Source organism: Danio rerio, chromosome 16 (assembly GCF_052040795.2).
Source record: "Danio rerio strain M-AB ecotype USA chromosome 16, GRCz13ab, whole genome shotgun sequence".
NCBI lineage: Eukaryota > Metazoa > Chordata > Actinopteri > Cypriniformes > Danionidae > Danio > Danio rerio.
This window is the reverse complement of record NC_141036.1, coordinates 55,931,125-55,951,138: the sequence shown is the minus strand read 5'-3', so window position 1 is coordinate 55,951,138 and position 20,014 is coordinate 55,931,125. Positions and strand designations below refer to the sequence as shown.

The following is a 20,014-nucleotide window of genomic DNA, read 5'->3' as shown; positions in this document are numbered from 1 at the left end:
TTATGACCACAGTGTACCCATCTTCTGATGGCTACTTCCAGCAGGATAACGCACCATGTCATAAAGCGTTAATCATCTCAGACTGATTTCTTGAACATGACAATGAGTTCACTGTACTCAAATGGCCTCCACAGTCACCAGATATCAATCCAATAGAGCACCTTTGCGATGTGGTGGAAAGGTAGATTCGAATCATGGATGTGCAGCCGGCAATCTGCAGCAACTGTGTGAAGCTATCATGTCAATATGGACCAAAATCTCTGAGGAATATTTCAAGTTTCTTGTTGAATCTATGCCACGAAGGCAGTTCTGATCAGGGTCCAACCTGGTACTATTAAGGTGTACCTAATAAAGTGAGTGTATAAATGTGCATATGTTTATTTATTTAATTTTTTATCAAAATATTAGGATTTGAGATGACCATTAATCATGTCATAGCCACTTTGTGAAAAGGGTCTATACCCAAACCCAAGTAATATCCAAATGACGATTAACAAGCAGCTAATTAATAGCTAATATCCTTCGTGTGAATTGTACATTAAAATAAAGTGAGACCTAACAATGCAGTCAATAGTGCTAGAAATCAAAAGTGCCATATTTGTCATTTATTAATCTTTATTTACTCAGTCAGAATCCAATTATTGTATATTAGAAAATCCAAACATACATCAACAAACTCTAAGAGCTTGTATAGTGTTACTACTTTAACAGATTTAATGCTACAAACATGTTTTGTTTATCATGCTGTAGCTTTAAAAACTCAGTCACTTTCCTTAAATGCAAGTGAACAGCTTGGATATGTCAGCGGCGAAAAAAAGGGGAAGTGATTTCAGAGCATACGATTCCTTTAAATTGTTTTCCCCCCACATATATAATCATCGACTCCATCCAAAGAGACTCGATCTGCTTTAGTTCAGCATTTCCCCGCTGCACTTCTCTGTCGGTAATTGTGTATTCATTCAGTTAATATGCTCTATTATGCAGTGCCGCGCTGCTTATCAGAACAGGAATGTAATGAAGCAATCTTCTCTTCCTCTGACCGTGAAATACCCCGATACCAATTACGGCTGCGGTCTGTCCTGCTTTTCTCAGATGATACGGCTTCTTTTAATGGTAGCTCATCTCCAATACAAACACGCAAGCAATTAGAGCTGAAACAAGCGCTTAGGATGGAAATATTTGCTTCACCAGTGAATATCCTATTACAATGGTTATTTTTGGATGACACAAAATAATTTTCCAAACTGTTTATCCTGAGGATTTCTGTTTCACCAAAGTACCGTGATGGATTCTTTTTTAGCGCTTGGATTGTTCACGTAATCTGATTTCCACGCAAATCTATTAGAAAGGCCAGGAGGGGGGCAGGAGGGTCGATATTAAACTTTGAGAATCCAAGAGTTATGCTACGTATTGACATCAAATCCCCCTGAAGGCTGCTGAACATGCGGCTCATACGCTCGCCGTAGGCTCTCTATGAATAATGCATCATGAATAATTATAATAATAAACAGGCTTTGCACAGTGAGTGATACTACTTTTGAAGCATAAAATGCAGGCAGCCGTGGAGCTTTATGAGGAGCTAATTGCCTCTAATTTTCTTTGAAACGAACGCCTTTAAAATGTAGGAATATGGTGCAATTTTAGCCTCTGAAAATTGGACACTTGCACAATGAAAGTAAAGGGAGTTTATTATACTTTGAATTCCATACAGGAAAAATGAAACCGCTGTTACTGAAAACTGAAACTTTAGATGAATGTTTTACATCTACGAGGGACTGTAAGCCTATAACAAAATATACCATTATATATTAATGATACTTAAACAATAACATTATTGATAAATTGTAGTAGTGTTAGTAATAATAAAAATAATAGAAACAATTATAATAATAACAATGCTGTTCATATTAATAATAATTGTAACTAATAAAAATATTAAACTATTCTTAATTATTATTGAAAAGAAAAAACTTTAGATTATTAGCTCCTCTGTTTTTTGTTTTCCCCAATTTCTGTTTAACGGAGAGTAGATTTTGTCAACAAATTTCTAAACATAATAGTTTTAATAACTCATTTCTAATAACAGATTTATTTTATCTTTGCTATGATGACAGTAAATAATATTTGACTAGATATTTTTCAAGACTGTGTGTGTATATAAAAATTAATTAAACATTAATGATAAATTGTATTAGTGTTAGTACTAATAATAATAATAATAATAATAATAATAATGTTGTTAAGATTAATAATAATTATAACTAATAAAATAAATACAAAAATATTAAACTATTGATTAATAATAAATTATTGAAATTATTGAATACTTTAGATGAATCTTTACATCTAACATGGACAGTAAGTCTATCAAAAATGCATATATATATATATAGTTATTGAGTGTGTCTGGATGTTTCCCAGTAATAGTAATAAAGACACTAAGCTGAAATGAAAATTAATGACTATATAGTTATTATTTTTGTATTTTATTCATGATAAACACTGTAATTACTACTACTGCTGCTGCATTATTTAATAATAATGTTGTTAATATAAATAATAATTATAACTAATCAAAAAAAGACATTTTAATCATTGATAAGTATTGTGAAAAAATTTAGATCTGAGGCACACACACACACACACACACACACACACACGCAACACACACACACACGCACACACACACACACACACACATATATAGTATATACATAGTATATACATAGTATATATAATGTATGTAATATAATTAAATTATTAAACTATAATAATAATAATAATTATATTTTATCAATGATAAATACAATGATAATATAAATGATACAGTATTAGTAATTATAAACTATAGTAGTAATAAAAATAGTAATGATAACGGCAATAATAACATCATTTTTAATAATTACAATTATGAATAATATTACTAATTATTGTTAATAATTATAATTATAAATAATCTAATAAATAAAAATGAATAAATTATAAATGATCAAAAATAAATAAATACAAATGCTAACTAAAGAACTATAAATATTGTAACAAATAAATAAAATAATGAACAGCAAACCTAGTGGAGTTTGCATGTTCTCCCCGTGTTGGCGTGGGTTTCCTCCGGGTGCTCCGCTTTCCCTCACAGTTTAAACACTTGCGCTATAGATGAATTGAATAAACTAAATTGGCTGTAGTGTATGAGTGTGTATGAATGAGTGTGTATGGGTGTTTCCCAGTACTGGATTGCGGCCGAAAGGGCATCCGCTGCGTAAAAAATATGCTGGAATAGTTGGCGGTTCATTCCGCTGTGGCGACCTCTGATGAATAAAGGGACTAAGCCGAAGGAAAATGAATGATTGAATGAATGAAGGAAACTTTACAAAGGTTTTGTAAGTGTACAGTAGTTGCATAATGATCACTGAAGAAATTATTTTGAAAAGTTCAAAAATGTAGACACACTTCAGCTTTAAGAAGCAATGGCAGTGGATGTCAGAATAAACACAGCAGCAGATTAAATAAACCCCTGTACCACGGCTCCGCAAACACACAGCGATTAAATAAACAGGTAGCTAATGTGATATTTTAAGTGTCATGCTCTGAACGCTCGCAGAGCCAAATCCCACCTTCCTGTTTGTCTGCGTGTTAAAACATGATCAGAGTGAGCAACGCAGCAGGATGTGCCAAACATTTCCTGCCTTCAAGACCAAAAACCACTCCAGATCAAACAACAGGCTTTCCACACTGGCCATGAAATCAGGATTGAGTGTGCAGCTGTCTGACTGAGGCATAAAACGCACTCACATCTGCCTCATTCTGCAACTGCATATTTCAGCTTGTGCTCAGATAAAAATAATAATAATATTGATTGGATTTATTAAATTTGTTTAAGGTATTTGGTTGCAAACAATTTATATGGGCTGAATTTAAACAAACAAATTAGGTTGGACATTACTAAAGGGAATTTGTTTGTTTAAATTCAGCCCTAACAAGCTATTTGCAACCACTTACTGTCACATAACCAGCGATCGCTCTCCAGAGATCGCTGGTTCTCACGCGAACACCATGGACTACACTTCCACCTTCCTCTGGACTACATATGCATACATGCTCTCCGGTCACACTCACGCCTGCTCACTCATCTAGACTGATTACACTCGCATCACCTGAGGACTTTCAGAGACTGATTTCACACCCTTTATAAGCCACTCATTCACCCATCCAGTTTGCTGAGTCTTGTTAATCTGTTGATAGCATTACAAAGCATTTTCCCTGTCTTGTTTCCCGTGTTTAGATCTTAGCCTTGTTTATCCGTGTTCTCCTGTTTAGCCGCCTGCCTTACGACCTACTGCTTGTTATACGACTACGATTCTGGACTGCTTGAATATACCCGTTTGAGCCTGTTTTGACCATTGCTTGCCTGACGCTGAATAAACCTGCATATTGGATCTTACCTACAGTTGTCTCTGTCTCTCCCCCCGTCGTAACACTTACCTTAAAAAAATATAGTGAATCCAATGAATCTTGCAGTCTTTTTATATCGCCTTCAAATATTTTTTGCTATATTGTAAATGCAATCTGAATACATTTGATAGTTTTTTTTTTTTAGTCCTTCAGATCAATTACATCTACAATAGCTAATGATCAAATCAATATAAAGATCACTTGTGAATATGTATATATATATATATATATATATATATATATATATATATATATATATATATATGGGCGTAAATCTGACTTAACAGTAGGGGGAACAATAAATATAAAATTTCTTTCAAGCATTTTTTTGAAGGGGACACAAATAGTACAGCCGAATTGTACTATTAAAGATATGTCACCGCAGTTAAAAAGGGTATAATCATAATTATTATTACAGCATGGAGACTACATCATTATGATTATTCTCAAAGTTTTTCTCAGGTTAAGTGACAAAGCAAATTTTTCTTCAAAACTATTTATTGCATTGTTTGTTGTGTTGTTTACAGTCAACAGACTGACTCCTGAAGCAGAATAAATGCAGGAAAAGACATTTTCCATACTCATAATAACTAACTTTAAAAACGTTAAAATGACCGATCATATTGAGCCTGTAATATCTGCCAAACAGCCACAACTCCCAAAACATTTAAAAAAATTGTTCACCTCATAAAAGAATTGTCTTCATCCCTTCAATAAAGCACAACACCCTTACCTGACACTGTACATCTGACTGACCCTGCCCTGCCTGTTCCTCAATCATTTCTTTCTCCTTTGCCTGTGATTAATATTGTGACATTAGTATTTTCATAAGCAGTCATTCTTAAAGCCAAATTGCTTAATAAGTAAACTTTTTTGTACTTGGCATTTAGCTGCACTGAAAAATGATCTTATGTCCATTTTCTCTGTCATTTTATCAATTACATGACACTGCCAGGCATCTTTATTTATACTGTAGCACATATTATACACAATGGCAATTCAAAGTGCTTTACATAAAGAATGCAAAACTATCATAAAAATAATCACAACAATAAAAACACAGAATTAAAAAAGGTTAACATTTTAATTTCAAATCAATTGAGTCACTTAAAACAAAATAGAAACTGATTATACAAAAAATACAGTGGGTTTAGTGTGCTCAGTGTAGCACAGTGCTCATTTGGCAAATCCACAGCTAAACAATATGCTAATTGTGGTCGTTAATGTTAAGTTAACATTATGCTAAGTCGTCACAAATGAAACAATGCATGGGAAACGGCTTTAGCAATAGCAACAAGCTAACATTAACTAGATAAGTAATTTTAATCGCTAATACAGCAGATTCATGGACAATTACATCGATAATCAGCATTTTTGCCGCAACTAATTTATGAACGAGTCTGTATTAACTACATTGAGGAGAATCGCTTTATTTAAGGTGAATAAAATCCTCTTCCTTACTGAAATTTAACATTAACTCCACACACCTGACCTGTGTGTGAGTAGGTGAGATGTTTGTAAATGCATTTTAAACAGGGCTTTACATTAACTTTTTTAATTACCAGCCAATGTGGCTAGTAGTTTTCCAATGTTACTAGCCACTCTGCTTTTTCACTAGCCACAATTTTGTTGTTGGGAAAATATATTTTACATGCATAAATTTGACATTGACATGCTAAAATTACTTGATTTAAATTTTGTGCAATCCCCACATGCGTCCTCATTCATTTCACTTTTTGTATGTCGAGTATGAGCAAATGGGTCATTATAAATGGGTGTTATATTGCAATTAGTTTTTATTTCACATGACTTTTTTTAGAGCTCAAAATTAACGATTTACTAAATTTATCTCTAAAACCACACTAAACAATAATTATTTCTTAGCCGCAAATTTTTAATTTGTCAAAACAAGCTAAATGTAACTGTATACTATACTTTTTATTTAACAAAACATTTCTTAAAAAAAAGTAAAGCAATTGACTTTTAAAAAATAACTATTGTCATGTATCAAAAATATGCACAGTAATCTGTCGTGGCTAAAGATCTCTCGGATCACCAGTTAACTGCACATAAATGGAGAGTTCATCTCCCATTAAAGCAATATTGTAAAAAAATATATAATAATTAAACCATTTTAACAAAAATAAAAGCAAATAAAACCGTAAGCAAATAAAAGCAGGTGAAACATACCGTATGTGATAATGAAAGGAAGATCACATGCTCACGGTTAACTTTAGGCCATTTAATAATCTGTGTGAAAAGTAAAAGCAACCGGTGCTGCGTGTGCATGTTCATCACTTTTTGTCTAGTTTATTTGAAAGAGAACCGATGACAGTTGCGTTTCCAGAACCTGTTTCAGACACGGTTGCTTCATGATTCGGGAGCACGCACGCGTTTGAGGAAGTCGTGCGCATCAAATCAGCTGTTAGCGCAAGTGACGATCATTCTCTCATTTGGTATTCACTTGCTTTCTTCTCCTCGTGTGAACACAATTATTATACTTCTCGGTTCTAAGATCACACTTGCACACATATTGGGTCATCCTTATATTGTCGAACCCTGCTTTTAGGAAAACTACAATTTAAAAATTATTATCAACCAGCCAAAGTGGCTAGTGGGATTGTCTGTCTAACCCGCCAAAGCTGAAATCTACACGCATTTGTTAATGTAAAGCCCTGATTTTAAATGATAAATGCGGTTTTCTTTTTACTTAGACTATTATTTTAGCTATATATACGTATATATTTTTCACAATTGAGAGTTTTTATTTTTAATAATTTAGTTTTTTTTGGGGTGGGGCAACCCCATATATATATATATTCATAGATTCATAGTTTTAATCCTGTTTAAAATGTCGTTTTAATCACAGAATGGTGATTTGAATTGTTACTGAATTATATTTTTAAGACTTTTATAGAGTAGCAATTACATTTAACAGAACTAAATTTAAGTCTGAACTCTAATAGCAGGAGCAAGAGTGCCTGCAGCTGAAGAAACAGCCATTATGCCTTTCGTCTGGCCATTAGGAGAACCTACATTGTCTGTGTGTGTGTGTGTGTGTGTGTGCGCGCGCAAAGGACATAAACGTTTCCCTTTTCTGTGTGATTTCAGTTCTGTATAGCAGCTCTGATCAGAGTCTCGGGTCTAAGATGGAGGCCTTCGACACTGATGATCAAGAACATGTGTGCTCCTCCCCCCACCCCCCTCATGAATATTCATACCCGCTGCTGCAGCTGACGGTCAGGAGGTGAAAAATGACTGGTGTGTGTTTTCCCTATGGAGCGCAATGCTAATCAACAGAGAAGCAGAGGTGACATTTTTCCCTCTGCTGCCGATGCAGGAAACACAGCTGGATGCAGATGCACGTGTGGGAGGTATGGAGACATCTACACTTTTCGGTTTATACAGAAATTCATGACAGTAATACTTATTGTGCAAAATTTATTGCTTTGCCATAAAATGCCAAAATGATATTATATGATTTAATAAAATAACAAATAGGCAGCATGGTGGCTCAGTGGTTAGCTCAGCAAGAAGGTTCTGGTTCGAGTCCCAGGCTGGGCCAGTTGGCGTTTTTGTGTGGAGTTTGCATGTTCTCCCCATGTTGCCGTTGGCTTCCTCTGGGTGCTCCGGTTTCCCCCACAGTCCAAACACATGCTATAGGTGAATTGAGTGAACAAAAATTGGCTGTAGTGTATGTGAGAGTGTAAACATCCACTGCTTATGTGCTGGAACAGTTGGCGGTTCATTCCGCTGTGGCGACCTCTTAAATAGAGACTAACCCGAAAGAAAATGATTGAATGAAAATAATAAATAACTATTAAAAAACATAGTGCATCCAGAATTTTTGCTTTGGCTGAGAATATACATTTCAGTGGCCTACTATTGACTATATCCTGTAGACTGTAGACTATGGGAGACTACAGATTGAATGAATCCCTTTATTTTCATGATGGATTGACATTACTCTAAGGACTGTCTTTTTAAGCAATAGCTTGGCTAATAAAAGCATTTGTTTTGTGTCCTAAAAAGAAGAGAGGCTGTTGGGAATATGCAAACGTCACATCCTGTGGATTGTTTTTCTGCCAAAAATGTCTCCGGCCCTTTAAAAAAAAAAAAAAAAAAAAAAAAAAGCTTTTCAGAGACATGATTGCAAAAGTTAAAATAAACTATTTTAGGGGTGGCGTGGTGGCTCAGTGATTAGCACTGTCGCCTCACAGAAAGAAGGTCGCTGGTTCGAGTGCCGGCTGGGTCAGTTGGCATTTCTGTGTGGAGTTTGCATGCTCTCCCCGTGTTGTTCCCCCACAGTCCAAACACATGCGCTACAGGTGAATTGAAAAAAATTCAATTGGCCATGTGTGTTTCCCAAAACTGGGTTGCAGCTGGAACAGCATCCGCTGTTTAAAACGTATGCTAGAATAGTTGGAGGTTCATTCCGCTGTGGCGACCCCTGATAAATAAGGGACTAAGCCGAAGGAAAATGAATGAACGAATAATCTTGTCAAGCATTTATTAATGAGGTTCAACATTTACTAATGCATTATTAAAATCCAAACTTGTGCTTGTTAACACGAATTAATGTTATTTACTTTAGTAACATTAATTAATGTTAACATAGATAATAAAGTACCATAATAAACATCTTACTACAATAACTGTTTGTTTATATTTGTAAATAATGAACTACTGGATCATTATTTTAAAGTGTTACCAATACATGTTCATTCTAACATACACATCTCTGGATACTGGATGGTCTTGTACCAATACAGCCCTAAAAAGAAGCATAACTCTGAAAAGTCTGTCACCAACACACTCATGTCCAGCTGTCTGACCACAATTACATCACACAGTCTGTTTTTTATCCAGCCGTCGCGGTTCTGGAGACTGACAGCATCATTCACTCGCTGTAAACCTGCAGCTGGCTCCACACTCACAATATATTGCCGGCGAGAAAAAAAAGTGTTACAGTATTTATTTCTAGACCTCAGCATTCAGTCTCAAACGGCGCCTGTTGTTCTCTTTGTTGATAAAATCCTATTACCGTCGGTTCAGCTCACAGGCACAAAAACCTGCTCACAAATATCGAAAGAACACCTACAGCTTTTCTTGTGCAGCCGGCATACACTCAATATCAATTTGCAGACACTCTTTTCTGATACCAGAAGTGTTGAACAAAAAAAAACAGCAGCGCTCAATTCTCGTACCCAGCAAACGGCTTACAAAGTCGAAATGATTTATTAGTACAATGGCATCTGGTGCATCATTCGTCTAGCAGAAGAAATCCATTTCTCAGGTATGAATGGATGGAAAAAAAAAAAGGAAAGAAAGCTAGATGTAAGATATAATCCGTCAGAACATCACTCAGTGTCAGGATAATTCCTGAAAGTGAAGATTTCAGTGGCTTCGCTCGGAGCTATGAATGCGATAACACTGAATATGACAGCTTTATCAGGGATCTCCTGTTACGGGCATTGATTTATTCTGAAAGCACTGATATTATCCGTAGCCCAACAAGATCCACGTCTTAATCGAGGTAGAAAAAGGCACTTTGGAATGAAATTCACACCGTTTGTACAGCGCACAGGAAAGATACGCATTCAATTTCTATGCAATCAGGTTGTAGATGATTTCACTCAGCAGATGATAATAGTGGTAAATAAATCGCTGGAAAACGTACCAACAGGTGTGTATGTATAGAGAAGAGTGTCATTTACTTTTGTTCCAATGATAATTTGTGACTGCTTGGATAATGGGGTTGCAAGTATAGGTGTGTGTGTGTGTGTGTGTGTGTGTGTGTGTGTGTGTGTATGTATGTATATATATATATATATATATATGTATGTATATATATATGTATGTATATATATATATATATGTATGTATATATATATATATATATATGTATGTATATATATTTTTTTTAATTTATTTTTTATTTATATACACACACATTTATATATTTATATATATATATATATATATATATATATTTATATATATATATATATATATTTATTTATATACACACACACACACACACACACACACATTTATTTATATTTATTTATAATTATAGTACACAGCGCTGTATAACAGCATTTTGCATGCTCAAACTCGTGTGACCGCAGCTTAATTTATGACAGAATTACCTACCATTTAGTTAATAGCATTAAAGTTTTTCTTCTATTATTAGAAAAAAGGGGAAAATACAATTATATTTTAGATGCATTTATTTTAGAAAACGAATAGCTGCCAGCACATATGTGTGCATTTCCTTTTTTAGTGCATTGTGGTTCAATAATCACAACAAAAAGCTTGATAGCGTTCATCTTACTGTTTAGAAAATAAATTGGTTGTTGGTGCCAATCGCCTAGTGCATCGACATATAGCACTGAGGTGATCATGGTGACCTGAGTTCGATTCCCAGCTCGAGGTCCTTTGCCGATTCTTCCCCTTTTTCTGCTCCCCGCACTTTCCTATCTGTAAAATCTCCACTGTCCTATACAATAAAAGTACACAATATATATATGTGTGTGTGTGTGTGTGTGTGTAAATAAGAAAATAAATTGGGAATACATTTTTTTTAAATATTACATAAATAAATAACAAAGACCAGGGATGCTAATTTCAGTTAATTTTTTCCAAACAACAAAACCGATAAACTCGTCTGTCTCAAACTGTAACAAGAAATATCCTTATTTCCGCACTCTTTATTTTGCTTCTTTACCAAAAATACGTTTTTAGGCACGTGTTAGTGCCCCGCAAGTTAACAAATAGGTGTTGCATATTTATGCAGCAAAACTCTAAAAAAAAAAAATTATAATAAAAATAAATAAAATAATAATATTTTTTAATCGTGGAACTGATTGGATAATAAAGCAGTTAAAAATGCATCATTCCGGTTAACGCACAGGTGTCAAACTCAGTTCCAAAAGGCCCGCAGCTTTGCACAGTTTAGTTCCAACCCTAATTAAACACACCTGATAAGTAAATAAGTACAGTACCACTCTTAACAGCAAAACAGCACAGCAATGCCCCCCCTCCCTCTTTATTTTATTCAATAAGAATAAAAGTGGTTTAGATCAGACTTTGGTTGCATGTACACGTTTCATTATACAATTGTTTGACTGCGTTAAACCTACTGTTTAATTTTTTTTCTAAATGACAAGGACTAGGGATGCCCATTTCGGTTAATTTTCCCCAAACGACAAAACCGATAAACTCACCTGTCTCAAACTGTAACAAACAATAACTTTTTTTTTTTGCTCTCCTTCATTTTGCTTCTTTGGCAAAATACGTCTGTAGAAACGTGTTAGCGCCCCACAAGTGGCGTTACAAACTTGCATCCTTTCGGTTAAACGGTCAATATGAGCAACCCTAACAAAGACAACAACACCAGAACTACCACCACCACCACCAACATTATTATTACTATCACTATTACTATTATTATTATCATTATAAAAATAAATATATAAAATCCACTACTAAAACCACTCTAAACATCACATGCAATGCCCTGGAAGCCCCCCCCCCCCCACAATCCCCTGGTACCACAGCGGTGAGATCTTTATCCATATACATCCAAGCAATACAAACAGATTACCCCATCCCTCACGTGACGCTTTTCAGGATGCCTCTGAAATGTAGTCTCTGAACGCAGGGGCTAGTGGGTAATTATTCTCCTGATACAACCATGAGGGCAATCAATGACAATGTCAGTTTCAGTTATGCGCTTTATTAGGGTCTGGCTTTTCCTGGGCGGCCCCTGGGGAGCCCCAGTCACTCATCCTCACAGCGGCACATGCAGAGGCTCTTTTCTCACTCGCCGGCCTGACAGCCTCATCAACACAATAACCATTATCCTCTCTCGCCCATTATCTCTCTCTCTCCCTCTCTCTCTCTCTCTCTGGCAACAAAGAGCAGCGCATTTACAAACAGCAGACGCTTACCTGCAGTTCGGTGGAGGGTCAAGTGTTATTTCTGCAAGCTCCTTCTGAATCCTGCAACACAAGAACGCATTTATTTATTCAACGGAGATGTTCACGAGGCCATGCACATGCTAAATACAGCTGTCACTCTTTTGACTGCTTTATCTTATCCTATTTGCTTATTTATGCGAGCCACAACCATGTTTTGCATCAAAATTCACTCTTGACAATCAGGCAGTTAGAGTTTTGTTTATTGATAATCATAGTAAACGTATGAAATTAGTTCTATTATGTGCATTTTCATCAAACATCTGACGACAAAAAGAATTTATTTGTAAAACATTTCTACTGTCAGATACTTTTCTTTTTTTTCACTGCTTCAATTTATCCTTATGCTTTTTGTAGGCTGATACCAAAAACCAATAATGCTTTAGAATAGGACTTTAGCAAGTATATTGGCCGATATATAGGTCAATATGGGATTTTAGGCCGATAGCAATAACCAGCAACTCTTTAGAATTGGACTTTAGCAGGTATATTGGCAGATATGTAATTTTGGGCTGACACCAATAACCGATAACTCTTTTAGAAGTGGACATTGGCAGGTACATTGGCTAAAATAAAGGCAGATATGGAATTTTAGGCCCATACCATTAACTGATAACTCTTTAGAATTAGACTTTAGCAGGTATATTGGCTAACATATTGGCCATTACCAATAACTCTTTAGAGTTGAACTTTAGCAGATATATTGGCCGATATATAGGCCTATATGGAATTTTAGGCTGATACCAATAACCGATAACTCTTTATAATTGGACTTTAGCAGGTATATTGGCTGATATATAGGCCAAGATGGAATTTAGGCTGATACTAATAACCGATAACTCTTTAGAATTGGACATTGGCAGGTATATTGACTGAAAGGCAAATAAGGAATTTTAGGCCAATACCAATAACTCATTAGAAATGGACTTTAGCAGATATATAGGCTGATATGGAATTTTAGGCCGATATCATTAACACATAACTCTTTAGAATTGGACTTTGGCCGATATATAGGCCAATATAGAATTTTAGGCCGATACCAATAACAGATAACTCTTTAAAATTGGACTTTAGCAGATATATAGGCTGATATAGATTTTTAGGCTGATACCAATAACCGATGGCTCTTTAGAATTGGACTTTAGCAGGTATATTGGCTGATATATAGGCCAATATGGAATTTTAGGCTGATACCAATTACCAATAACTCTTTATAATTGGACTTTAGCAGATATATTGGCAGATATATAGGCCAATATGGAATTTTAGGCTGACACCAATAACCGATAACTCTTTAGAATTGAACTTTAGCTGGTATATTGGCAGATATATAGGCCAATATGGAATTTTAGGCTGACACCAATAACTGATAACTCTTTATAATTGGACATTGGCTGATATAAAGGCAGATATTGAATTTTAGCCCAATAACCGATAAATCTTAAGAATTGGACTTTAGCAGATATATTGGCCGATATATGGGCCAATATGGAATTTTAGGCCGACAACAATAACCGGTAACTCTTTAGAATTGGACTTTAGCAGGTATATTGGCTGATATATAGGCCAAGATGGAATTTAGGCTGATACTAATAACCGATAACTCTTTAGAATTGGACATTGGCAGGTATATTGACTGAAAGGCAACTAAGGAATTTTAGGCCAATACCAATAACTCATTAGAATGGACTTTAGCAGATATATAGGCTGATATGGAATTTTAGGCCGAAATCATTAACACATAACTCTTTAGAATTGGACTTTGGCCGATATATAGGCCAATATAGAATTTTAGGCCGATACCAATAACCGATAACTCTTTAAAATTGGTCTTTAGCAGATATATAGGCTGATATAGATTTTTAGGCTGATACCAATAACCGATAGCTCTTTAGAATTGGACTTTAGCAGGTATATTGGCTGATATACAGGCCAATATGGAATTTTAGGCTGACCCCAATAACTGATAACTCTTTAGAATTGGACATTGTCAGGTATATTGGCTGATATAAATTGAATTTTAGCCCAATAACAGATAACTCTTTAGAATTGGACTTTAGCAGATATAGAGGCCACATATGAAGTGGTTTAACCAGTGGAAATGATACATAGTTAATTGGCTTAAAAATATTGACCTAATTTTGTTATCTGACTGATAAGGATAATACTAAAAATATATCATTCATCTGCAGATAGCGATATGGACACTGTATATATTGTGTATCTCTGATTCTATGTGGTTATTTTTTGCAACCATATTCACTCAAGATTGCATTTCTAAAAAAATAAATAAATCGTCAGATGTGTATAGAACGAAACTGAACTCATTAAAATCACAATTCTTTTGACAAAATAAAATCCTGCAACACACAAAAAATGCTTTTATTTACTCAGTTGCGATCATTTGTTCACGAGGCTAAGAACAAGTTGATCCTAAATGCTGTTGTCAGTCCTTTTTGGCTGCTTACGCTTTACTTTTTAGTGCAATAACTACATTTTTCAACCAAAACAAATTCCTGAGATTCAGGTGTTGACAGTTGCACTTATATTAAATATTTAAATGTGCATGAAATCAGACTAAACTATACATTACACTTCCTTTGCAAAAATCAAATCCTACAACCCACCCACCCACACACGCACAACATTTATTTACTCAGAGATCATTTGTTCACAAGGCTATGTTCATGTTGATGCTAAACACAGCTGTCACTGATTCTATGACTGATTCATTTGATCCTATTTGCTCATTTATGAGAGCCACAACCACATTTTGCAACTAAATTCATGCCTGAAAATCAGATAATGACAGATTTACTGATATAAAATGATCAAAATGTGAACATAAAGTGTGATTTCAAGCATTCGTCAAAAATACTTAATGACAATCAGAAGGATTGAAGATTGAGATTGAAAGAAAGCACATATTTGCTAAACAGAGGTCATATTAGAGCAACAACCACATTTTGCAACCAAGTTCATGTCTGGAAATTAGATATTGAGAGTTGCAAAATTGTAAAATGTATATAAAGGCCAACACGTTGCCAAAATGAAATAGAATAGACAATGGTTTGAAGGAAAATGACTGTTTTTCAACATGTTTGCCTCTGGTTTGAGTCGGGATCTTTCTTGGGCTCCCTACAGTTGAAGAATACACTCTTTTAGTTGCAAAATGCAGTTAAATAATCAGATAATGTTTATGATTTTTCATTAACACATTCACATAAATGAGTCACCGGTGTTTTGAGAATTAACAACTTAAAAATAAGCATTTTTAAAAATAATTTCTTAATAAGAAAAGTCTATTATTAGGCTATATTTGTTAATACTGTAACGTAAAAGCGTTTTTATGTTTAAGATTTATTTAGGCTACTGCAGAAAAAAATACTGTATTCATTGTAACTGAATGTGTGTGTTTATTAAACTATTAATATTATACTAATTTAGAGAGACCTTATGTGATTGACTGCTAACATAACGATGTGGATGATGTACCTTTAGCTGATTTATAGGCCAATATGGAATTTTAGGCCAACAACAACAGATAACTTTTTAGAATTGGACTTTAGCAGATATATTGGCTGATATATAGGCATTTATATGGAATTTTAATCTGTTACCAATAACCAATAACTCTTTAGAAGTGGACATTGGCAGGTGTATTGGCTAAAGTAAAGGCAGATATGGAATTTTAGGCCAATACCAATAACTGATAACTCTTTAGAACTGGACTTTAGCAGATATATGGTCTGATATGGAATTTTAGGCCAATATTTACCGATAACTCTTTAAAATTGTACTTTAGCAGGTATATTGGCTGACATATTGGCCGTTACCAATAACCAATAACTCTTTAGAATTGGACTTTAGCAGGTATATTAGCTGATATATAGGCCAAGATGGAATTTTAGGCTGATACCAATAACCGATAACTCTTTAGAATTGGACATTGGCTGGTATATTGGCTGAAAGGCAACTAAGGAATTTTAGGCCAATACCAATAACTCATTAGAAATGGACTTTAACAGATATATAGGCTGATATGGAATTTTAGACCGATATCATTAACACATAACTCTTTAGAATTGGATTTTGGCCGATATATAGGCCAATATAGAATTTTAGGCCGATACCAATAACTGATAACTCTTTAAAATTGGACTTTAGCAGATATATAGACTGATATAGATTTTAGGCTGATACCAATAACCGATAGCTCTTTAGAATTGGACTTTAGCAGGTATATTGGCTGATATATAGGCCAATATGGAATTTTAGGCCACATAAATGAGTCACTGGTGTTTTGAGAGTTAACAACTTAAAAATAAGCATTTTTAAAAAATAGTTTCTTAATAAGAAAAGTTTATTATTAGGCTATATTTATAAATACTGTAACGTAAAAGCGTTTTTATGTTTAAGATTTATTTAGGCTACTGCAGAAAGAAATACTGTTTTCATTTTAACTGAATGTGTGTTTATTAAACTATTAATATTATACTAATTTAGAGAGACCTTATGTGATTAAACGCCAACATAACAATGTGGATGATGTACCTTTAGCTATTCAGTCGAAAACTTTTCATTTGTCTTTCTGCAGTTAATGCACTTTTGATACTGAGCTTGAGCGCTGAGCTTGCGCACACATTAGATAACTGTGAAGGCTTTTATACTTGACGTGCTTGCCGTTGTACTATTGGTCGAAAACGCAAGTATTTCTCATGTGAGTTCTCATGTGACGAATTAGAAGAGCAAATTAGAAAAGGGGTGGTCAGTTAAATTATGCTACTGTTATTAATTTTTATTCAGCAATAATTCTCCAGTACCAATAGCAGAACCGTTAACGTCAGAGCTTATCGATACTTCTGTCTTTTATATTTTAGCACTGATACCACTAAAGTACAGAGTTTCAGTACCCATCCCTACATTTAAAACACACAAAAAGCATTTATTTACTTAACAGATATCATTAGTTCTTAAGATTATGGACATGCTAATGCTAAAGATCAGTGCTCTTTTGACTAATTTGTTTTATTTCATTTAGTCATATAAGGGATTAAAAACCACAAACAAATTCACTTCTGAAAATGCAGGAGTGATAGCTGCATTCATGTGAATCATTACATGTCTGTGAAATCAATTTTAACTCAAACACTACACTTCTTATAATAATAACAATAATTCCTTACATTCCTTACAGAAGTTGTGGAAATCTCCAAATCGATTCCTTCACAACAATAAAGCATTTAATTATTCATCGGTTATCATTCGCCCATAAGGCTAGATACATAAATATGCTTATTTTTACACTATAAAAACTCAGTTAGCCTTTTTTCTTGTTCACATTTGTTGAACTGAGCAGTGCAATTATCTGTAAAGCAGTTTTAAGCGCATTCAAATGGCATTTCTCAGTGAGTAGGTGGCCTAATAGATTTCACAATTTTCCAAATGCATATCTATCTGTCACCACACTTCAAGTCATGAGCGTCCCTGGCATTTTTGCGAGCGATACCTGGTGTTATCTCAGAGGTCAAAGAAAGCGAAGGCATGTAAAATAAAGCGGTCCTCATTTCCACAGAGTGACTCACACACACACACACACACACAAGCAGCGACTGCACTGATGCCGGTTATTTAAACACACGTTTCCTTCGACAGTCAGCTACAACAGGAAACCATACATCATCAAAACATCAACCTTGAGTAGTGGGACGCTATTTGTGGGTGTTTAAGCCGCACTAGATCACTGAAAAGCAACAATAAGAGTAAGCTGTTAAGACAAGAAATTGATTTATGAAGCCGGCCAAAACCGCTGTGTGTGCATGTCAACTGTAGTAAATGTGCAACGGCAGCTAAAACTAGCATGGATTTTGTTTGAAATACTTTATATAAACAGGAGTTTCCATTAAAATAACTAAATATGTTAACCCTTTACTGGATAAAGAATCATAGTTGGCATTGATTACAGTATGAATGATCAAAAGTCATAAACTAACACTGTTTAAAATAAAAAGTATTTCAATAGTTAGATGTTTTCATCCAAACACGTGAATTACAGTAAACTGGATTATCGCATAAAACATTTGTGAATGAAACAACTTTTTAGATGTGCTTTGTCCGATGTGGTCAGTTTGCCGTTTTGTCCAATAACGCCATCTTATCGGACATATAACATAATCTGTTAAACAAAATCACTTGACTTTTTTGATGCACATGCAAGCATTTATTCAATAAATATGTCTCCATCATAGTTTATGCTCAGTTTTGCTTAGTGGATAAAAAGTTTATCCAACTCCAATGCTCAGAAATTAACTTTTTAACTTCAAATATTTAGGAGCACCAGAGAAAATTGTAGGAGCACCCACCAAAAATGAATGAGCACCACTGGAAATTGTATTTTAAGGGATTGATTGTATTTGAAAACAACATCAGTCAGGACTAACAAAAACCAGAAACAACTATTTAACTAATTCTGTGACGACTAACTGATATTTGTGCAATGATTCCAAAATGAAGGTCTAATAATTATAAAATATTAATGATGATGATAATAATAATAACAATGAATTACATTTCTTATTATCATGCTGTCTTGAATGTGCTTGAATGTAAGTTGTCTGCTATAAAAAGTCTGGTACTTTGTGAAAAATAAATTTATGGTTTGCATCATACAAAAATGAAGCATTGCAGTAAGAAATGTTTATTTTGCACTATTGTTTTTATATGCATGTCAATTTAATAAATAAAATTTCTGCTACAAAACAAACGAAAGATTATAATTAATCATTTAATTTAAGGCTGAAAGCTGCAAAGCAGTCATCAGTAACTAAATAGAAAAATAACATACATCTCAAGAAAGAACGGACAAAAGAAAGTCTCACTTCTGCCTCTCTAAAAGTTTTGGTTCGGGTTTGTGTCATTTTAAATGCTCAGTCTTGTTATGCGCTGGTTTTCATTTTTCTGTGTTTGTGGAGAAGTAGGCAAGTCAGCTGAACCAATATATGAGCAGGTAGAGCAGGATTCTCGCAATGACCACCGGCGCAATATCATTCTTTGTTATGAGACGCAGTTTCAGTGTAAGACTTAGTAAAGACGAGCTTAGCGGACATTTGCACTGAACACACAACTCATCGAGATTTGGCCACCTTCTCCAAAAATACTCAATTGATCTCGGCTGGCGGATCAACATTCACCACATGATCGCTCTCATCGGCACCATTATTTGTAACTTTAGGTGGGTTTGCAAACCTATGTACTTTTCAGCCATAATTTTCAACTCTTCAGCCGTTTGCATTTCCTGCGGTCACAAAACTCCCTGATATCTGACAGCGTTGAGTGACTGACAGCTAATATGAACTAATATAGCGGCAGGGAAGACCGATTCAGCACGCACGTTTTTAGAAAAAAATTAACAACCATTATAAACAGTCACTCAGTTGCTCCCAAATATATTATGAGGTCGCATAGATTAAATTCCGGTCTCTTATGCGACCAAAATGGTCGCAATTTCAAGCCCTGAACTCTTGTTGTGCACTTTTTTATGTGCATTTTCAAAATCAACCCAGGCTCATTCTGAAAACGTA

The 20,014-nt window shown here is 34.7% G+C and overlaps 2 protein-coding genes across 2 annotated transcripts in view; one reads left to right on the top strand and one right to left on the bottom strand.

The window, feature by feature from the left end:
* The window catches only part of etfb (electron transfer flavoprotein subunit beta), a 458,646-nt gene that overhangs the window by 183,159 nt on the left and 255,473 nt on the right, over positions 1–20,014 (top strand). The window lies entirely within an intron of this gene.
* The window catches only part of ube2e2 (ubiquitin-conjugating enzyme E2E 2), a 62,475-nt gene that overhangs the window by 28,179 nt on the left and 14,282 nt on the right, over positions 1–20,014 (bottom strand). Inside the window, 1 exon segment of the mRNA NM_001003494.1 lies at positions 12,408–12,458. Within this exon segment, the coding sequence (NP_001003494.1) occupies positions 12,408–12,458 (51 nt within the window).